Source organism: Leptodactylus fuscus, chromosome 5 (assembly GCF_031893055.1).
Source record: "Leptodactylus fuscus isolate aLepFus1 chromosome 5, aLepFus1.hap2, whole genome shotgun sequence".
Classification (NCBI taxonomy): domain Eukaryota; kingdom Metazoa; phylum Chordata; class Amphibia; order Anura; family Leptodactylidae; genus Leptodactylus; species Leptodactylus fuscus.
Window position 1 is genome coordinate 170409642 of NC_134269.1, and position 23843 is coordinate 170433484.

The 23843-nt window shown below is 42.0% G+C and overlaps 1 protein-coding gene across 2 annotated transcripts in view; it reads left to right on the forward strand.

Annotated features, from left to right (window-relative positions):
- Window positions 1–23843, forward strand: part of DPYSL3 (dihydropyrimidinase like 3) — a 100675-nt gene that overhangs the window by 56344 nt on the left and 20488 nt on the right. The window contains exons 1-3 of one of the 2 annotated variants that reach the window (XM_075274723.1): window positions 749–969; window positions 21132–21220; window positions 23111–23295. In XM_075274723.1, the coding sequence (XP_075130824.1) occupies window positions 922–969; window positions 21132–21220; window positions 23111–23295 (322 nt within the window). In that variant the 5' untranslated portion in view covers window positions 749–921. Of the gene's footprint in view, window positions 1–748; window positions 970–21131; window positions 21221–23110; window positions 23296–23843 lie in introns of those variants that run through there. The other variant, XM_075274722.1, reaches the window with a different exon arrangement.

A 23843-nucleotide genomic window follows, 5' to 3' on the forward strand; every position in this document is an offset into this window, starting at 1 on the left:
TTATGCACCAGAAGCTAGTGAAGTGGAGGGAGAACATGTGCAGGATGCTCTTTTGCAAGTAATAGGAGGAGCCCTGTCCTCTGTATAGGATAGATAGATAGATAGATAGATAGATAGATAGATAGATAGATAGATAGATAGATAGATAGATAGATAGATAGATCAGTGGATCTGGAGGATTGCTTTCCCTCTCCTCTCACCTGCATAAGAGCAGCTGCACACACCCCATCCACTGCACCAGCTGCTGCCCCCTGCAGGCTGATCTGTGTGTTGTTCACCATTGCTGTGCCTATGTCGCCCCTCCATTCTCTACCCTCCACCCTGTGACTACCCTGTTCATCAATAGGAAAGCTCCACTTGGGGTCAGAGAATCCCCTTGTTCGTGCTGTAATATATATAATAGTATACAGATGCAGTGTGCTGTATACAGTGGTCCTGCAGAATGTGGCGCTGTGACTCTAGTCCCAGATAGATCTACACTACAGCAATTCCCAGGCAGGAAGGCTTTCTCTCTTGGTGTTCCTATCATTCCCATATTAATAAAGGGGATCGCACCGGTGACACCAGGGATCGGGCCATGTTCACATCGCATCGTCCTGGGGTTTGTTTCCTGAAAAGATGACATGAAATGCTTTCTAGTTTTTTGATTCGGCGGTGAAGTCTGCAGTGTCTCTGGCGCCCTCTGCTGCCTGTAGAGCAGCGGTGCAGATGCAGAGCTGAGGAGTGGGTGAGGCCAGTGCCTAGCAAGTCCTAGTGAGGGAGGAGCCGGATCAGCTCGTTCTCTCTCCTTCTCAGAGTCCCAGCTGGCACTGCAAAAAGGGATTTACTATTGTCTAAGGCAGCTAAGAAAAAAATAACAACACAAAATCCCCTTACCTGATCTGCTGTAACACAAAGGGAGCAGGCTGCAGAGGCAAGAGCATGAGCATCATGTCTTACCAGGGCAAGAAGAACATTCCTAGGATAACAGTGAGTCTATGCATCTCTTGTATATTCTTAGCTGTCATGTCTGGGAGCCTGGCCACTGTGCTGGGGCTCTCACCGTATACATCCTTTACGGTCTGTATACTGTCATGGACACTTTATTTTAATAGTCCCTCTGTGTCCAGGATTAGCCTAAGAAGGTGAAATTGACCTGAGTGTGTAAGGATCAGTCCAAGGGTTTATCATGCCCTTACTATAATCTGGCACAGACTCCCTGACAGGTGGACGCCTCTATCAGTGTGTGTCTTAGAACTACATGCACCTTGTAGACCTGTCATACATTGTATATTCGGCACTTGACATTACATAGTTTAGTAGTGATTTCTTATTATTGCAGGGGTTCTTACATCAAAGCTAAAGGATGACACCCTATTTAGGGGTGGTCCTAACTGCACCACCCAAATGTACACAGGAATGGACTTCCATGTCCTTATCTATCACTATTTGCAATTACCGGTCATTGTACTATATATAGTATGGAGCCTACTATTAGATATGACCTAGAAATGTATGAGGCTCCGGTCATATGAGCAGATTTCAGGGCAGTATATTGTTGTGAACCCTTTATATTTTCTAGCACTTAATAATAATTTGCCTTTAATTTAGCATCTGTACAGGTTTTTATGTGCAAAATGTGGCTAGACATAGGATTGGGAATGGCTAGGAGCCCACACATGTATGTGCTCAATATGGTCGAACAACCATGTGTATGTGCAGACGTCTTCATCTTCTCCAGATCTTTGGACATTTCAGCCATTTGTCGCAGGTGCAATGCAATGCTCTGCAGACAATCCTCGGCCTCCTTCTGCTCAGTAGCAGGCCTGCCCTTCATTGTCAGATTGTAGATGTGCAGCTGGGCTTTGTCTGTGCTGAATTTAATTAGACCTTTGGTGGGGTGATGGGTGGGGGATGCACAGGGAGTGGAATAGGTAGCAGCTACTCCATCTTTACCAGTCAGACAAAAGGAACATGGGCTGACGGGGATCACACACCACTGCTTTTCTATGGAATTGTTTTGATGTTATTTGTTACAATGTTACATTCCCTTCATATGGCCACATCCATCGCGATGCAGGGAGACTAATAAATCATATGAAGCTGAATGGAATGCACTTCTGGGGAGATGTGACATGTGAGCCGGGGACTGCTGGCACTAAGCCGGTGAGGTTTGCTGGGCATGTGTAGGGCTAGGCAGGTGCAGTCATCCAGAAGAAGTCTCCATCTCTGCAGTATTTTGACAATCCTTTGCATTCTTGTATCTCTAACAAGTGCAGAATGAGTACAAAGCATTTGGGGGGAGGGTTCAGGATATCCTTAGCTGCATCCATATTTTCCTATAGATGAACACCCAGCCCTATGGACAGTGGCTGCTTCTGTTAATACAATAGCATTTTTTCAGGGTAAGCACACAGCCTTTTTGGACAATATCATACTCGAAGTAGTTATACAATCCAGGATGGTATTCATACCCTGCAGCTATTTGAATACTTTGTGGATTTTCCATCTTAAAAGAATGCTTGGCATACAGGTGGCATTTCTGGAAGAGCTATTCAGTTATATGTACAAGAAACAACTGGATTTGGAGGTTTAGAAAAGCAAAATATTCCCTATACAATTTATAAATGTGTCATTCCTGCAAGTGGTCAGTGTTGTAAGGCTGTTACTATTTAACGTCCAACTGAACCAGATTTAACGTGTATACAGTAGAGCCATTTTGCCCTCTATTTTCTATGAGGAAGGGGAGGGCATTTCGGAGGCGTGGCATCATGGGACGTGCCATTTTTTTCATTTTATTTTCTGTAATAGTGTACTGTATATGTACAGTGGATCAGGACTGACCGACATTTGCTTAATGTTAATACTGGTATTCCATCTGAATAGTATCCTTGAATGTGGTCTAGGTGTAAATCAATAACCATTTGGGGTTGTTACAGCTCTGGAGCTCCACCAACACAATTACATATGTCTATTAGTGGCTTCATAAATATGGTCCGGGGGTCCAAATGCTATATTGTTAATGCATTTACATTGAGAAATCGGTCTCATTTTTTCAGGTTTTCAGATGTAGTTTTTAAAACCAAAACCAGTTGATTGTGGGAAGGAAAAAAAAACATGTAGAACCAGTTCTCCATTTATGATCCACATCTGATTTTGGCTCCAAAATCTGCATTTAAAAACCTGAATGTGTGAACCTACCCTGCAAAAGGTTGTTCATCTGCTAAAAGTTAATTTACATGAGGTTAAAAACATTTAACAATGTTAAAACAATATTCTCTTCATTGAGTTCCAGTGTTTAAGCTAGGTTCCATGGTCTCCATCATTAGGCCCTTAGGGGGGCGCTGGACCGCTAAAACAGCCGTTACACATGGACACTGCCAGACCTCATTGACTATAATGGAGCCCGCCATTGTAAAACTGAAAGTGGCAGAGCAAAAAGTCCTCATGCAGGATTATCGGGATTACCTTACTAGGTCCTCCGCTGGTCTTTACTTTCAGGGTACAGGAATTAAAGGCCAGTGATGCCCGGTGTATTTTGTAAAACAGTTACTGACACTGGGCCCTTTCACATGGCTGTATTCAAGCCAAGAAATATGATTTGTGTGCTGGCTCCATTTACTGGATTGACCGAGGCCATTTGAATAAAACTATGGCCCTTTTCACATGACTGAATTTGGGGAGGATTTTGACACAAAATCAGCTGCCATTTCATTGTTTTCAATAGGAGGCAGCAGGACTCTAGAAAAATAAGCACCCTGCTTGAGCTTGACGTGGACTATACCCATTCTTCCGGGCCTTATTGGTGGCAGAGGGGGGTAGAAAATGATAGAGAAAACCAAATTTCTCTTTATTTTTGGCCATGTGAACTAGTAGTGAGTTACGGCAGTGAACTCCCGAATAGTCAGAGCTCTACTGCACCAAATTCGCAGCTTTCTGTCCATTCATTACAATAGCACTCAGGGTGTTACGATGTAGTGAGTTCCATTCACATTATTGTGGTCAGTCGGGAAAGTCCATCCAGCACACGGACCTGAGCAGAACAGTGCCGTATGAATACACCCTAAGACCCCATGTACACGACCATAGATGTTTTCATTATAATGGTCACAAATACATAACTTCAGATAGTATAAAAACACATTTATTTCAGCGGGCGCAGACACTTGTGCATAGTATTTACAGATAAGTGTCTGTTTAGATCTGTAAAATATAAGAACGTCCTATTCCTGCCCAATTTGTGACTTGCCAATTCAAATACAAGTCTTTTTTGTGGATCTGTGGTTATGGATGACATGCTGATGCACCATGGACGTGTGTTTTGCAGTATACAGATCCTTTTTTGCAGACAGTAAAAGCCACTATGGCCGTGTGCATGTAGCCTAACACTTTAGGTAATCACAGATTCTCATTTCACTCTGTAACACACGTCTCTTTTTGGTATATAACAATACCACACCCGGTCCCTTGGGCTGGTCTCTTGGGAGAGGTGACAGTTCCGTTAATTTCAACTCAGAAAACCTTGCTGCTAAGGGAGTCCTGCTTATAATACAGACCACACCCTAGGATATTCATCTCTGCATGGCTAGACATTATACCGCCACCTGTCACACGTGTGTGTGTGTGTAAATATATGTATATTCATGTATCAGTCATTAGGACATACAACACTAGAACTAGACCATGCTTTATCGTATAATGAAATATCATGCATCTTCTGAAGGAAGGTTATAGTAGATTTTTAAGTAACGAGTACATTTTACAGTAAGCTGAGGCCCCACATTGCAGAAACGTAGTATTTTTGGTGCAGATTTTGTTGCGCTTTTTTTAATCAAAGCCAAGAATATCTATAACAGGAATGGGAAATATTTAGGAAGTTCTTATACTTCTGCCTTCTGCTCAATCCACTCCTAGCTTTGGCTCAAAAAACCGCAGCAAAATCTGCAACAAAAAAAAAGCTGCGTTTCCGCAACATGGGGCTTTAGCCTAAAAGTTTCCGTCGTTTACATGTACAAGAGCTCAAAAATAAATCTTGTGGTGTATTTAGATAGTACAATTGGGTTCCATTAAAACTATATTTACAAAAGCACCATAAAACGCACATTGTATATTTGCCATGATGACACATTTATGTAATGTGTTTTCAATATTGCAGACACAACAATCATATCATTTGTAATGTCTCTAAGCATCATATGGGCTCCCTAAGGCCTCACCCAGGCCGCTGGGGTTAGGTCTGTCTGTGAGGACAACACACTGCACATAGACTGCAAAATACATCCAGTGATATATTGTGCTAAAAAATAGCAACAGGCCGTGTTGTGAGGACACGGACATGCTGACGGCACACGGTGAAACAAAAAAAACCCAAAAAAACATTTGTTGAGGAAGTAACTCAGATAGTGAATATCCCCTGTGCTACTTATATGTGGCCGCTGAAAAATAGTGTCCAGATACTATTGTGGTGTCAATAAATAGAATATATTGGCCTTTGGTGGGTACTATATTTCTGAAAATGCCTTTTCTGTCACTGAATGGGACATAGATACGTAGTAGTGTACAAATAACAAACGTCTCACATCTGCGCCCGGTGTCCGCTTTAGCCAATCCGGTGTGTTTCTGTCTTCTGCCACAAGAAACTGGACAGGGGACAGAAACCCGGCAGTCAGTTTTCAAACCCATTCACTTGAATGGGCTTCTAAAGTGATCCCCTGTGTCCATCTTCTGCGTCTCCATGGTGAAAACGTTTTTTTTTCAACCGGACACAAAGTCAGATATGCAGGACTTTGTGTCCAGTTAAAAGAAACCAGTTTCGCTGCGGAGAGGCAGAAGATGCACACAGGCGGTCACTTTGCAAACCCATTCAAGTGAATGGGTTTGAAAACTGACTGCCAGGTTTCCGTCCCCTGTCCAGTTTTTCGGGGCAGAAGACGGAAACCCGCCGGATTGGCTAAAGCAGAGACCGGGCGCAATGTGAACCTGCCCTAAGATGGAAACAATATTACCTTATGTCTGTTATAGAAATGGCTGTATATGATTATTAGGACATCATAGAGCGGATAACATTGCTCAGCACGCTTCTATTAGTGTACTTGTCTGTATTTTTATCACACAGGCATAGGTGTAAGTTGTATATGTAAAAAAATAAAAGGTGCTGGATATTTCTGCCCAAATCAAGTTTAGTCAGTTCTTGCTCCTTTTGGGGTTCCATCTAAGCCTTATAGAACGTAGACAGAGTTTATTTATTTTGAGCCAAAGTCAGTGGTGGCTTGGAAAGAAATGGAAAATATAAAGGAAAGATTTAGACAATTCCTGTCTGTCCAATCCACTCCTGACTTTGGCTCAAAAATATGCAGCAAAATCTGGAATAAAAAAACTTTTTGCAATATGGGACCTCAGCTTGGTAATGTTGAGGAAGCAAAGCGGTCCGCGCATCGGCTGTGACCTGAATGCTACTTGGCAGAACTGAACCGACATGCTGGATTCAGTTCAGATGAGCCTTGTTTGGGGCGGTAGATGAGGATGATACACATAGAACCTCATGCATGTACGGGTCCATGAGAAAACGGAACAGATGGCACAGAAATGGTATGCGCTTTCCATGAACCCATACACTTCACACGGGTCCATTAAAACAGATTATATATATATATATATATATATATAAAATATAATATGGATTAGGCCTTAATATCCCTATTCAAAAGACATATTCTATCCAAGTGTATTTTTAGCATTAAATTGGTACCTTAGCGTTATATATTCACTTCTATTGTCCCTTTCTTTCTGCAGTCAGGTCTTTTATAGCTAGGCAGGTGTACCTATTGCCTTTAGTAATAGACCTGTGTGAGAATAGAAAGGAAATGTATAACATTGGGGGAAGGGCACATGACCAATTAGGATATAGCTCATTACAATGGGGGGATGGGTGCTGTAGAGTTGTCATGTTGGGTTGACAAGGCAGGTCTTTTATCCCCTATAGAATTCTTATGTCCCCTTCTGTGTGTCACATGTATGAAGTCTGTGCTAACAAAGGACCACAAGCTGGGTCTTTTAGACAATAATTCATGAATATACATATTGGTTAAAAATAGTCTGCCTGGTGGGAGAGTTTCTAAACCAAAATGACCACAAAGGGAAGATATGTCTGTGTCGTGTCACCAGGACCACTAATCTCCTGACAAGAGTCCATGTCTTCCAGCACAAAGATGTGTTTGAGAACATGCAGGCGGGTGCGGCCCCGCGAGCTGCTCTTGTTTCATGAGTTAGTAATTAAGATTTTCTGACTCACCCGTCATAAATGGGAACTTTATACGTCTTAAAATGAGCTGAAAATATGATTTATTAGAATACGTGGCTGACCTGGTTTCATCCTCTGACAACCAGACACACAACCACAAATGCCAGACTGATCAAACTCCTTGTATTGTCCTCCTGACATTAATAGAGAGATATGAATTATTACCAGGGGAATGACACATTAGCTACTGATGCTCAGCTGGGATATGGAAGATGCTGCAATTCCCTAGCGGAGTAGGTATTATACGTGGCCATCTGTTACCTTATAGGTAATGGTCAGGGCGAAAAGTGAACCTTTCATTAGGTAAGAATGTCAGAGTCCCAGTAGAGAAAAATAAGCTGCAATTCCAATTTTTGGTCATTATTATAAGTAGTAGTAAAATAGGTGTTCATTATGTTCAACCATTTGGTTCACATTGTTCGGATATCGCATTGCGAGTAACAATAACCGATCAATTAACTATCTATAGCAGATTGTGTTGGGCCAAATTCATGTTCCCCAAAATTTCCCAACAATGGGGCCAGTTTTCTAACAAAAAAGACATGAAGTGTCACAGATTTTGTCACACGTTTGCTGTTTTTTTTTTGTTGTTGTTTTTTTCAAAAATTGTGACTTTTCCATCTCGTGATCCACTCACCACTTTTCAAAAAAGTTTACAGAGATGAATACAGGCTGGGGCAGGAACCCCCTGAGTTTACAAGGGCACTATTGGCATTACATTGGTAGAATATTCAGGACTTCATATGGTTATACCTGAAGGCATGAAAATGTTTGCACTACATGTTGTAGGGAAGGCAGCTCAGTAGAAGCAATGGTGTGGACCCAACCTGTCAGAGACAGAGACAATCTTGCAGCAAACAGGTTTATTTAAAAAAAAAAAAAAAAAAAAAAAAAAGGTGAAATAAATAAACCTTTAAATCAGGCACAAAAAATGAGGAAAATAAAATACAGCCTTAACTTCAGGCAAAACAGTGAGAAACAAAATCCTGCTCATCTGAGCAACTAAGTGCTCGTTCACACGGGCACCAAGGGGGCAGATTATGGCGCGTAATCCACGTCATAATCTGCCCCCTCACATTGGTGGTCTGTGTAGACCGCCAGGCTACTTTTTCCGTGAGCGGCATACTGCTGCTCACGGAAAAAAGAAGCAGGCTGCCCTTTCTTCAGGCAGCTTCCACGGATCGTTCTGCCCATTCATATAAGCCTGCTTCGGAGGGGGAAGCCGCAACAGTTGTGGCAGGCGGGTTTTGACCCAAGAGTGACACGGCTTCCAGCATCACTCTCGGTGCCAAAATCCATCCCACCTCCCCCTGTGTGAACTTAGCCTAACTATACAGTAACAACAAACTAACTATACATGTGGCTTACTAACAGCCACATGAGCAAACAAATTAGCACGGTATAGTCTCACCGGTCTCAAAGTATCAGGACAGATCCAGATGCCTCCTCTCACTCCCTGGATCTGCCCTGAAGTGTAGAATCTTCAGCCTTTTATGGCTCAGTAATGAGGCTAGTACCCACAGCTGGAGCTAAGGCCTATTCCAGACCTGCCCTGGACTAGACGCAAGTCAGAAACCTGGGGCTGATCTAGCGAGATTCCAGCACTCTGCCTATCACCTTCTCACACTGTTTATAGGATAAGTACATCAAAATTGGAATAGTATTTGTATTACTAAGATGAGGGCCAAAAGGTCCCAGCAGATTTGGCCTTACTAGTTGTTGCTAGTTTTCGTGACTCCTGGAATTGTTCAGATGTGGAGGAGGTGAGATATATAGTATACATTCTCCTAAAAGCCTTCTATAAACCTCATAGTAAACCCCAGTCTCATAATTTTGTGTAATGCGGTCTTTGTTTCCTTGTCTTCTGCTGTTTTTTTGGCCATTGATTAGATCGCAGAGTTTTTGGCATGTTGCCCTTTGGCCATTGAACATACAGATGATACTTGGCACTATTCACAGTGTATGCGTTCTATTTTCCTGACCTCAGAAGAGGCTGGTGAAATTCACCATTGATAGTCCAATCTCCAAGGGACTATTCTTATTCTGCGTTACTTTTTCAAGATTGGGGGATTTTCCAGATTACTAAAATAAACATGAGGTTGTTTTACTTTTAAGTAATGAACTGGCATGTACTTGTGTATTGAGATTTATTTTTAGGTTGGTATTACATTACTGCTTATTTACAGACATCTGTATTTGTAAGATAACAGCATTAAAAATAGATACGGTTAAATCTATCACCATATCACTTCTATCAAAATCGAGATGGACATGTTATTCCAGGTAAACCCCAGTTATACTGTAGGAGTCAGGGACCTGATATGTGGGAGTCTGAGGCAGCATTAGTTTCTATGAAATGTGTAATATAGTATATGTAATGCATAGAATAATTGTATAGAATAATGTATAATACTAGTGATACCTGGCAAATACGGTGCAGAATTTATCATCATTTGAGATATTGCAGTGAATTTATCAATCTGTCGGGCTGTGGAGTTGATAGGCCAAACCACTGATTCTGGCTCCAACTCCTCATTTTTTCCACATGCCATCACAGCTCCTTCATAAATGAAAGATCCTCTAATTCATGAAATACGGATTGATTTCCTATAAAAAATAAATATGTAACAAGCGATACATCTAATTAATTATACAATATTAAAAACTGTATAATAGAATTAAAAATAATGAATCCTTTTATTCTGAAGTTGGAGGAAGTAAATCCACCCAAACGTTGCCCAGACTCCAACTCCACACTCCTGATTCATATGCCATAAATGCCTTGGGTCGTTATACCGCTTTAACTGTGCATAACATTTTTGGCCGGATATGAAGCCTTATACCAAGGGTTATCTTGGGTTTCATATTTGTGAGCCACTTGTAAGTAAGGAATGTCCTTCCTATTTACATGACAATCCTCTTATTTGCACAGTTGTTTCTTATCATCTTGTCCTGACTGAATATAAGAAATAATGCTGCCAAGATAAATTAAAGGGATGGCCATAGGAACCAGTCAGATTGAGTTTTACAACCTTTCCTAGAAACTATACCGCTATAATATGGCCGGTGCTATGGGCGCTTATAGTTGCACTTATCTGTCCTATGTGGTAAATTACCGTACGTTGTATTAACACATTGCTGATATTCAGCTCTTGCCTACTGTGGGTTTTACATTTGCTGTAACAAGCAAAGAAACGCTGGTAACACATAATTATCTGAGGGAAAACATGGCGTGCGCTGTAATTTCTCCAATTCTATCCTCCTTTGTGTCTCTTACAGACTTGTATAATTGGCTGCACTGCTTATGTACTAAGCGACGGCTTTGTATGAAAATATTGACAAAAATAAAAATGACGTACCAGGAAGGAATTGTAGGAATGGAATGAAACTTGTGTGTAAATGTGATGATGATATACAGTATGTTAGAGTGAAAGAAAAAGTTTATTGGGGAAAACTGGAGAATTGAAAGAGGGTTCTAGTTCTCACTTTGCCCACCTCCTGCCTGGATCCAAGAGGAGATACTGTTAGTCATAGGGATCCCATATGCTATCTTACATATGTTACATCTGGGCGTGTACATCCTGCACACTTGTAGGTTGCTGAAGCTGGCATCCCAGCTGGTCCCATAAGTGCCGATTGGCATAACCAGTTCAAAAGGTAAATGCTCTTTTCAATAGTTTGGTGATGTCAAAAATACTACATAAGAAACGTAAAGCTTACCACAAATTTATTTATTTTTTTAAAAAAAGGTCTGTGAATGCTATTAATGGGTTAGTACATGCACCCATATACTTTTAGCATTGTTTTGAGTGATTTCTGGGTTTCTTTGGGAGCCCCTGGCATCCTCTGCATTTGTTTACACGGTGTAGCTTATGCTGTCTCCGCTAATGCAATGCATCATGGTAGTTTTAGGCTAACTCATACTACCTCCCTCTCACTCCCCCCCACCCCCCACCATAACTCTTTCACTCCCTCACAACCCCTCCCTGTCTCCCTAGCTATCCCGCCCGCTACTAGCCCTTCCCAACTAACAAATTCAGCCCACCCCTCCACCACATTATACTTACCTGTTGTCTTGTCCAGACTTCCCTTCTGCGTGGGCAGCTCCTCCTCTTTTATGATTCTGCCGGTGCACTCGCCTGCAGAGTCAAAGAAGAGGAGGAGCCATCCCCACAGAAGGGAAGTCTGGACAGGAAGACACGTAAATATGATGGGGTGGGGGAGGAAGTATTGGTGATGTTCCAATGGGGAAACAGAATGTTTCCCCCGGAAGAAGGCTTTTAGCCGAAACGTGCGTAGGGGCCTGGTGTGTGGGCTGGTCAGCATACATGCATGTTGTATCTATGGGTATGTAGAAAAACTTTTCAGCTATTATGTTTCCTGCTCCATGCAGTCTATCTCTTACTGGTGTTTTGTTTGACCATATGCATTTGCTTTGTGACTATTTCACCCTTGCTGGCTGGACTAGCCAGCTATGAGTATATAGATATGACTGTGGATACATCTGATATCTTACATATTCTATACAAATTGGATTGTCCCTTTTTGCACTAGCCATGAATTTGTCACTTTATGACATATGTTAGGGATTATCTAATTATTTTTTACTTTGCCTAACTTTTTCAGATGCATTGGAGCATTTAACCCATTGTTTGATATATACACACCCTTTACTTACTGAACCTGCCCTCATACCTACCTGTTGGTAGAATATGTCCTGTCACTTTTTAATATGTTGTCCCTTGTCTTTTGTAACTAATAAATAATAAATTTTATGATTATTGGTAGCATTTTCTTTCCGTTTCTTTTGTTTACCCCTTGTGTTGGGCTTGAAAATGCATGCATACTATGACCTCATACTGGGTATTCTCACTAGATGTGTCAATTATTGATCTTTTATACCCTTTCCTCATGCTTGTGTATTTATAGACACGTAAATATGATGGGGTGGGGGAGGAAGTATTGGTGATGTTCCAATGGGGAAACAGAATGTTAATGGATAATCAGAAGATGTGCCATGTGACCTACCCAGGGTTTTGGGTTACTATACATTTTTGATAAAGTATGCAATTTAGAAAATAGGCAGGGGGAGGGTGTTCAGATTAGTGTCGGAATTCCATTTTATCCCAGTCCTACATACTGAGTTATGTTGAGTTGGCAAGTGTGAGTTGGTTTATGGGCAGTTTTTTCTTTAAGAGATTGTCTACCTCACTTTGTAGCTCCTTTCATTGACTTAGAGAGTCCCACAGGCAGCAGTTACCATAGTGAGAGCCGTTGCTCAGTCTTGGAAAATAAAGAATTACATGACTCAAAGGGAAATCAGTTGGTTGACACCGGCAAATCTCCAAGCCTAAAAGCTTACTTGATGTGGTCTATGGTTACAGCTAATTAGGGGTGTGGGGGAATACTTTGAAACCCACCTCTGTCAACTTCCAAAACTAGTCTGTGGATTTGTGCACATTAACTTTCTGCATTTAGAGCATGTCTAATGTTGAATATGTCATCATTGTAGTAATTGGTAGCTTTTTGCCATTTACACTTGACCAGCAGGGGTATGTTTGTCTCTGGGCACTCTCCTACTAAACTGGTATATTTCTTACTCTGATCTATAGTACTTTAGGTGATTGGCTGTTTACAGGTCACTTCGTGAAGGGAACAAGCAATGCTGAATCTCAGTTTATAGGACAGATTTTTTTTTTTAAAGGGGTTGTCCTATCACAAGGATCCTATCTATACTGCTAGTTTATGTGGATTTAAGACTTTTCCTAAATGCATTGCTTTATCAAAACTGCTTTGTTTGGCCACTATCTTAATTTATTCACTTCATTGTTTACACTCCGTTTCTATGGCCCTTGGGTTTATCTGCTCATTTGTCAAGTGATGTAGCTGCCTGCTCTCAGAGGGGAGGGAGGGGCTGGGAGCAGCTCTGAGCTGTTTGTGGCTGATAAGTAGTGGAGCTTCTCAGATAGGGGAGGTGAAAGCTCCAGGATTTCTGAGCTCTTATCAGTCGGTTTAATTGAATTTGGCTGATAAGGGCTGAGATAGGGAGTCCATTACCTCTGTATGTAATGCAAACTGACTCAAATCCAGCTCTGCTACATCAGCCTCACACTGTGGTAATTCATTTACAACCAATCCTGTGCAAGTGAAACCCCGCCCACCATTGTGCTGAGAAAAGCAGGAAGTGAAGAGAGCACAACAGCGTGCAGGTTAGTGAACAAGCGTCATGGGAATACCCCTTTAAAGAGGACCTTTCACCATTTTGCCCATAGGCAGTTCTATATACTGCCGGAAAGCTGACAGTGCGCTGAGTTCAGCGCACTGTCGGCTTTCCCGATCTGTGCCCGGTGTGAAGAGCTTACGGTCCGGTACCGTAGCTCTTCTATGGTCAGAAGGGCGTTTCTGACAGTTAGCCAGAGACATCCTTCTTCACAGCACAGCCAATCGCGCTGTGCTGTGAGAGCCGGGAGGAACGCCCCCTCCATCTGCTCGCAGTACTCGTCCATAGACGAGCATTATCAGGGAGGGAGGGGGGAGTTCCTCCCGGCTCTCACAGCACAGCGCGATTGGCTGTGCTGTGAAGAAGGACGTCTCTGGCTAACTGTCAGAAACGCCCTTCTGACCATAGAAGAGCTACGGTACCGGACCGTAAGCTCTTCACATCGGGACAGCCGACAGTGTGCTGAACTCAGCTTTCCGGCAGTATATAGAACTGCCTGTGGGCAAAATGGTGAAAGGTCCTCTTTAAGTTACTGTTGTTAGATTGTTAAGGCTGTAACTATCATGGTAGCATTATTATGAAGACCCTTTTGTTATTGGAACACTGTAGCTGTCACTGTTGTTGGTGGAGACCACTCTCAAGGCAGGAACCCATCATACTAGCAGTGCAAGATTGTGGCAAGTATTCAGTCTGTTTGCTGATATGTCTATATAGGAGCCAAGTGTACAAGTGGTATTGTGTTCCTATATGAAGATGCCATGTTCAGCCAAGCATGTTAGTGCATGGGCATTCAGTCATTGAGCCTTCACCAGCAAAGAAATTTGCCCATTTCACAAAAGGTCACATTACACTGTAGGTTTTATTCGTAACATGTGTATGGTATTTGCAGACCTAGCATTCATTTTGCTGTTACAGTACAGTGGATCAGCTGCCAGAGATTTCATCAAGGCTAACTCACTGACATTACCACCTATATACAGGCTGGGATTGTCCCATAGGTGAACAGGTGATTCCTATGGTGAATCCCCTTCCCATTCTGGCATGGCAAAATACACTCTGAGACCGCTTGGTATATTTTTAAATACTGTAGACACATGGGGCAACTCAGATGGTGTCTAAAATCAGACTTGCACCAGCCAGTATCCTTCTGCCCTGGGCCCTATCTTCTCAACCATATTGCAGGGACCATAAACCCTAACCATTTATGAGACCCCTAGTTGAAAGCAAGAGCCAGGCAAGAGGCTACTGACAGGATCACAGGGCAGAAGTGGCTAGGTTGGCAAACTACTATTGAAAAATAAATGTAAGTTGCCAAAGCTTTAGGACTTTGTGGATAAGTGTCAGGTAATATTTGCATGTAGCTGTATAGTTGGCCCCCAAAACAAATTTTACTGGTGGGCCCTATGCAATCCAGTCCCACACTGCCCTGAATATAAAAGTGGGTTTACTTACCATGTGTGATACTAGTTTTGCTAGAAATACTCATTGCACTTTCTTGTAACGGGGAAGATGTACTGTTAAGAAGAATGGGTTGGTAAGAAGCAGATCACTTCTAAAGCACGGCCTCTCATAGTCTTTGCTCATCTTTTGTAAGTCATATATTTCATTGCCTCTAATCTCTTCTAATCCCTGGCTTCTATATGCCCACTTGAAATAAGAAATTCAGTGGATTTCGAGCACAAAGGTTTGGTTTGTTACTTGAAACCAGCGAAGTTTTCCAAGTTTTTTTGCAGCATGACCAGCTCTGTATAGTGTCAGGACATGTGAGGGGAATCAAAGACTTATTTGTTTATATGGATAAAAGAAGTGGCATGCAGTGCTGTTACCAAACTTATCAGAGACCCATCTCTCGCCTCCATACCCACAGACGAATGTCAAAGCACACATGTACTGAGCAAAACCTTTATGTGCCATGACGTACGTGTGAAGATAAAGATATGAAGTGATCAAAGAATCTACATGTCTACTAAATGGCTGTAGGGTGGAGTGTGCAAAAGAAAGGAATGCAGTTAAATGAGAGTCAGTTTAGGTCACTGTGCCCACTGCAGTATTTAGGGAGGGGGGATATTTGGCACCACCAAGTATCTCACATTTTTGTTCTTATTGTATATCCTAGAAAGTAGCTCATAAAAAATGTTAATTATTTCCTATATAAAATATCAGTATTTTACAAAAGAAGAAAAATGTAATTCTATGACCAGGCAGTGTTTCCGAATCACATGTACCACTACCAATGCCAAATACCTCATTCATACTCCTATTATAGACTGCACTGCATTCTACATACTTAGGTCCTCTATAAAGACACAGCACTTTCACCTCTCCTTAGGGTCAAATCAGAGTGGGTACGTCAATGGCAGAATCAGCAAGCAAACAAATAACCAGAAAACAACCCTTCTCAGGTTAACACAATGACCTTAAAGGTATAGCAGCTGAGTTGAGAATCTTGACACATGTCAGAAGAGACGCCAAGTATGCTATGAACATGTAGATGTTTTTTAATGTTGTATAATAATATACTTAGAAATTCATAATTGTTGTGCGATATCTGTGGACATCATCATCTACTGTCCAGCATTCCAATGGATTTAGAGGAAAATGTCCATTGTGGTTTTGCACTGGTTCACATTCCTAACTTGGGATCTGGAACTTTTTGTGGCATTTTGATTAACCATACCTAGTATTTCATCCAAATAGACGTATAATACCTGTCTTCCCCCTATATTTTTCCTTTGTTTACTCTTGTTGGGAACCCCACTGAAACTCAGATAATGCAGTCGTACGTCCTGTGCCCATCATTTCCAGATCCGCGTTATACAGACTGCTTGGATCCAGTAGGACTCTGCATACACACAGACCTCATTTTGCTTAGAGAATGATGTGATCCTGGCTGCGTCCCGAATATTTTCCCCTAAGCTGTGAGTCATGAGGCAGATGAGTCCTTACTGTGGAGTAGTTCGCTCTCTGTACTGTTCAGGAAACACAGCATTAATTGAGAAACAGACTTGAGTACACACAATGTGTACCAGATGTGCTCTGTACATCCCAAATGGTGATGTAATAGACAGTTAAGAAAATGAAAGAGTACATTGATATACTGTATTACCACATTGGATGTGTCAGTGTATGAATTGCATTACATCTAATGTATGAGAACTCTGGAAGGAAGATGTTACGAGATTGGTGTGACAGCCCACACACCTATAGATTTGCTACCATTGCTATCTTCATTTTTTTTTTTTTTTACTAAAGTGCATAAAGATTCTTCTTACAAGGGAGGGGGGGGGGGGGGGTAACATTCCTAAAAGTGTTCTTGAGTCTCCAAAGTCTATCATTGTGTTGAACCAGGTCTCACATTATAGCAATAATGTCACAAATATCCATCACAAAGCACTTACCAGAATTAACAAAGCGAAATAAACATTACACAGGAAGAGAGGGAAGGGACAGAATCTGTAGATTAGCACTGCACAACCAAGAGGATCCCCAAGGAAATAGTCTAAAAAATGTCCTAAAAATATAGTCTGGTTTATCACAACACGGCTTCCTCTCTCCCCTGACTGTTTTCTTCCTCAAGGCTGCAGTGAGGACATCTGCTTAAGGAGACGTCTAGATAAAATCTGATGAATGTAAAGCAAAATTCAGGACTCCTTTGTAGTGGAGCAATCGTCTTCTTTTTAACCATCAAAAACAGAAAGGGATCCCAGAAGAAGGAACATGTGAAAATGTTCTCAAACTTTTCTTCCAGGATCCATTCATCCGTAATAATGAAGAATTCACCACCACTGTTGTAGTAAATACCTACATACAGGGCCCCGGTGGCGAATACGCAGCATTTGGGCCCACACCAGTACTGGCAACGTGAATGGGATTCTGGATAATCCCATCCATACATTGCAGAATAAAATCCACATTGTAAACGGTGACTTCAAAAATGTAGCATGTCAATTATACCTACGGAAACACTGGCGTTTTCCATATAGGTATGATAGAAGCAGAGGAAAATTCTGTGAACTTTTTGTGAAAAACACTGCAGAAAAAACTCAATGCTTTTCCACAGCGTTTTTTGACTGCAGCTCGCTAGCTTGGACCTTTGCCTACCATTGGGTTTTACCATCCCATTGTTTAAAGGGTCAGCATTGATTGGACAGTGAAAGAATATTTAGGGCCAACTTCTCCCCTATTTCTATTAATTGTATAGGGGATGTTTATATGGATAAAATTATTAGACTTAAAACCACTAAACCACTACTTGTAAAGCAGGGGTCTCAAACTCGCGGGCCGCATGCGGCCCCCCGAACAATTTTGTGCGGCCCGCACAAGCCTAGGGACGCCGGATCAAAGTTGAATCCGGACGTTTCACCATTTTGCCCACAGGCAGTTTTATATACTGCCGGAAAGCTGACAGTGCGCTGAGTTCAGCACACTATCGGCTTTCCCGATGTGGGCCCAGTGTGAAGAGCTTACGGTCCGGTACCGTAGCTCTTCTATGGTCAGAAGAGCGTCTCTGACACTCAGTCAGAGACGTCCTTCTTCACAGCACAGCCAATCGCGCTGTGCTGTGAGAGCCGGGAGGAACGCCCCCCTCCCTCCCTGATAATGCTCGTCTATGGACGAGTACTGCGAGCAGAGGGAGGGGGCGTTCCTCCCGGCTCTCACAGCACAGCGCGATTGGCTGTGCTGTGAAGAAGGACGTCTCTGACTGAGTGTCAGAAACGCCCTTCTGACCATAGAAGAGCTACGGTACCGGACCGTAAGCTCTTCACACTGGGCCCACATCGGGAAAGCCGACAGTGTGCTGAACTCAGCGCACTGTCAGCTTTCCGGCAGTATATAGAACTGCCTATGGGCAAAATGGTGGAAGGTCCTCTTTAAACATTGAGGTGGAATGAAGGGGCTCATGACACTGGGGGCAAATGAAGGGAGGGGGGAGAACGGCATGACACTGGGGCAGAAATGGAGGGACATGAATCTGGGGGCAGAGATGGGGGGGGACATGAAACTGGGGGCAGAAATGGAGGGACATGAATCTGGGGGCAGAGATGGGGGGACATGAATCTGGGGGCAGAGATGGAGGGACATGAATCTGAGGGCAGAGATGGGGGGACATGAATCTGGGGGCAGATGAAGGGTGTATATGTAACTGGGGGAAAGATGGAGGGGGGACATATAGTTTACGGGTGACTGTAGGAGGATTATACAGTGTGTGGGCACATGAAAAATGAATGGGCGGAGTCAACATAAAAGTGGGTGGAGCTAAATTTGCCGCGGTGCGGCCCGCCGACTGGCTGGGATCTTGCTCTGCGGCCCACATGCTGAGTTGAGTTTGAGACCCCTGTTGTAAAGGCTTAGGTTTAGCAGTGAAATTCTGAGGAGTTCTAATTTCCAACATCTATGTCCAACCAAAAAAATCTAAAACCCTGCATTAGTGTAATGACAAAGTTTAAAGCGTACCTCCACTTATAAATGACTCTTTAGAAATGAATAGTGCATTTGAATATAAGAGACTTTGTAATGTATCTTATTAAAGGGGTATTCCCATGACTCGTGTTCACTAACCTGCAGGCTGTTGTGCTCTCTTCACTTCCTGCTTTTCTCGGCACATAGGTCGGCGGGGTTTCACTTGCACGGGATTGGTTGTAAATTAATTACCACAGTGTGAAGCTGATGTAGCAGAGCTGGATTTGAGTCAGTTTGCATTACATAGAGAGGTAACGGTCTCAGCCCTTATCAGCCAAATTCAATTAAACCGACTGATAAGAGCTCAGAAATCCCGGAGCTCTCACCTCCCCTATCTGAGAAGCTCCGCTACTTATCAGCCACAAACAGCTCAGAGCTGCTCCCAGCCCCTCCCTCCCCCTCTGAGAGCAGGCAGCTACATCACTTGACAAATGAGCTGACAATCCCAAGGGCCATAGAAACTGAGTGTAAACAATGAAGTGAATAAATTAAAACAGCGGCCAAACAAAGCAGTTTTGATAAAGCAATGCATTTAGGAAAAGTCTTAAATCCACATAAACTAGCAGTATAGATAGGATCCTTGTGGTGGGACAACCCCTTTAAGGAGCTCTGTTTCCTTCACCATTTGTTCAACTGTTCTTCTGCTCCTCATCTTCAATCTGATTGTTGCTTACATGCGATTTGTCTCTATCAGCCTCATTCTCCTCCCTCCCCTCTACATAGAATAACATGTAGAAAGTGACATGGTCTTCACAAGATACATCTGGCCCCATGTTCCTTCCCAAGTCTATCTTTTTCTTGCCGTCAGCTACATACTTCATGCAGGCATATGTAAAAGGATATAAGTCCATAGTGGTCATCTTACCACACCATGAAGTCAAGTCCAGCTTTTCTTTACTCTGCAGATAACCAATAATTCACAGCCAGTTCTGTGTGTCTCAGTACGAGATCCTGTATACAGCAGGGACACACATACGTGGGGGAGATATTCCTCACCCTGCACTGAATAAGCTCTGTTACTTGGACTGAATTTGAGATGCAGGCCCTTTGTCTCCTAACAGAAGTGCATTTTCCTCATTGAATGTTCATTGAATTGAACTGAATAGTCTTAGGGCTTACAGATCTATTGCTAGTTTACTACTGTACACTGGTTGGCACTATAAAAGCTTGCACTACGGTCCACTGACATTTGGTTTTTCTAAGCTTGTGAAAACAAAAAGGATACACTCAGATGATAATTTTGTATTTATTCCATCTGATGGATATGTTTCCCACAAATTTGTTTAAAATAATAAATAACTAAAAAATGTGTGTGTGTATATATATATATATATATATATATATAATATATATTTATGGGTTAAGAAATCCTTCTTTTTTTCCTCCCTCGACAGACAGATAATCCATTGTATATTCAAAAATAAAAAAAATGAATCCCTGACAGATCTGGCTTTTTTTTTTTAACATTATAGTCAATGCATATCATATCAAAATGGATTGCGTGTCTATAGCTACTGAAAACTAAATGGCCTGCTAAACGGACTATGAAAATATGATCTTAATGGGCCCTTATGTGTATGAGAGTGTCTTCTGTTGCCACTGACCCCTTGGTTACATTGTGATCTTGGCTGAGATGAATGATGTTCGTTCTTGCTAATTTCAATCAAGTATTGTGACAATATGAAGGGTATTGGGGCCTTCCAACAGGTCCACAAATGTCAGGGAACAAGGATTTGGTTGGGGTTTTAACATGCCTGATCCTGTGTGGTGTCAAGATATAAGACCGATACTTCTGTTTGTGATTTACCTTCTGCCATTGAGACAAATATGTTGAGCTTGCATGTTTATTGGAGTTATGGTGGCCATTGGCTTTCAGTCCTCAGCTTTCTTATGTTTTTGGCCAGTTTTCTTATTGAAGCGCCTTGGCATGCTTATAGCTGCAGAACTGTGGCCACTTACTTAGATGGTGACATCCAGAGCTCCGGCTTTGATGTGATAAAATGTCTTGTACAAGAAGTCTGTTCCTAAGCGCTCCTGTCATGATACCAATGTCACCAGTGTTTGTTCCAGGACATTATGCCCTCTGATATTGTGATGTTGACTGGTGAGAGGAAATGTGATGGTAGGCAGAATGTTCTGCATTAATGTTGTCTTTTCCAATATTTTTTTCAGAGTGATCGTCTTCTAATCAAAGGAGGCCGGATAGTGAATGATGACCAGTCTTTCTATGCAGACATCTACATGGAAGATGGCCTCATCAAGTAAGTCTCATGAAGTTACCAAGTTGCTTTCCATCCTTTAGATATCTTGTACATTATATTGTTATGTTCTCTTTAGTTATTCCTTGCTTAGCTATTGCTTTTTGTATAAAGAAACACTGTACACACTTATTTGTATATTACACATTTTTACTATTATTTTGCTATGTGCAGCTTTTTTATTGCCACTAGAACCAATTTCAGTTAGAATAATTCCTTACAATGGTATAACTACTCTGTAACAGACCAAGAGAGTGTGATAGAAAGTCTGCTGCTAACTATTGCAAATGGTTTCAATAATTCTAGAGAACGTCCATTAGCAGGGAACATTCTGTACTACCATAAAGTCAGATGTAATGCTTAATAACAATTTATTATAGTTCTATTAGTGATTAATACGTATAAAGGTATTTTCACCACCTCCACTAACTCCAGTTCTTAGCATATGTTGATAGCTGCTACCCCACTGATTCCAGCACAGTTGGAATTTTTTCTCTAGCTCCCATTGTTCCCGAGCAATCAATGCTGTTAGTTCTGGTGGTATACTTTTTAAGCTCAATATTTTCAGGAGGGCGGTGTCAGGCAGGAGCAGGTAAGGGGTGTGATTCTGAGCTCTGACACTGGCTGCCTCTGATGGGAGCTCTGAACCACACCCCCTGCCTGACACCGCCCACCTGACATTACAGAGCTTAAATAGCACATCAGGCACCAAAACTACCTGAGCTTGTTGCTTTAGAACCATAGTGACTAGAGAAAAAATTCCAACTGCACTGGAACCAGTGGAGCAGTGGCTAAGAACTTATACTGTGGAGGTGGTGAAAGGGGTTTTTCAGGACATATTAATTTATAATCTTAGGACAGGGAAATGTGCTCATCCCTCAAAAAGCTATGTTAGACTGCCAAATGAAAACATGGTATCAACCCCCCCACCCCACCATTGTGTTAGAAGTGGCATTAGATGATAGGTTGCTAACTGCACCAATTGAAATAAATAGGCTAGCCATGTAATTTGAGGATCTATTTGGTCGTTAGTGAGAGCCTCCTCATTAACCCTTTCTTTTAGAACTCACTAATAGAGTAATCGAGTCAACCCTTTAAGGACCCCTGTGTGGGTTAGCATGGACAGGAACCCACTAGAGTTAATCTTATGTAACATACAGAACATCCTTTGTTCTCCTTATTACAAATAGGAAAAGCATCTTTTTCATATCTATTTCAGTAAACTTGCATTTGTAATGAGACCTGTAGGATGTGAGTAGGATCACAAGGTTGTAACAGCCAAAGACACATGAACATCTGCACGTCTTTATACTCTCCAAAGCTGGGGCTGTACTTCACATCCGCTGTACAGGAGCCCCAGGGGTTTGTTTGCTTTCTGAAATGTCTCCGGTTTCCACAGTTTTTCTTTATGTCAAATACATCCAATACATTCGCCATATTCCTGCCTAACACTACATAGCAGAATTGATTTTATTTATCCCATCAAGGTCCTATGACCACTATGTCAAGTCTGTCAAGTCCCACTATACTTACTGAATCACCATAGACACTTGTTTAGTAGATATTACAAACCTCCTTATAAGAACCATTATACTTTCCATCATTGCTGCCGGTCCTGGGTCGGTTATGCCCTTGTTGATTCTTCAATTGCCTGCAACTTTTTTTGACATCTTCAGCAATTAATTGGGTCATAGGGTAAAACCCAAGACATTTCTGTGGCCAAATCCATTGCAGAAGATCGGTGTGAACACACTTTACTCTGAACTAGTCAGTTTGTGGCTTTTTGAGCATTTTTGTTATATGTTTATACAGTAGTGAAGTTTTCTTCTGGCCACATTGATGATTTTCTCTTGACCACATCTAACAATCTTATGCTCGGACTCTAAATCACAGGCAGATCGGAGACAACCTGATCGTGCCAGGAGGTGTAAAAACCATTGAAGCAAATGGGAAGATGGTGATACCTGGAGGAATTGATGTACACACCCACTTACAGATGCCCTACAGGGGAATGACAACTGTAGATGATTTTTTCCAAGGGACCAAGGCTGCTATTGCAGGAGGAACCACCATGATACGTAAGTGTCCTTTTTACTATGATTAAAACATCTCTTTCATTGGCTTCATGTTTTTGTCACAAATATATCCAAGGCGTATTTCCATCTTAGACATTCCATACCGCAGGGTATGCCATAAATGTCTGATGCATGTACCACCTCTTGAGACCACACCTATCTCTAGGATGGGTCCGAATTTGGCCGTTTCTGTAATCCAGACCACTTCTCCTACTCTACCTACTGACATAAACATGCGCACTCTGCTGAAGTGGATGCACTTCTTTATGGTGGAGGTTGGAAGTTGGGGGAGAACCTCTTCATTCATTCATTCAGGTACCAACCAGCAGTGCAGGGCAGAGTTATGGAGACTTGTACCTAAGTCTCAAAGGTGGAACCAGCATCCACCAGCCCCTTCTGGCACATCATGTAATATTCCATTAATGCCTAAGGGAGAGGAATACCCCTTTATTACTCTAGCCTTGAATATTATATACAAGCTATATAATATTGGCTAATAGATTACAAGATCTACAGCCATTGTATGGAATGTTTTGACCAGAAACAGTATA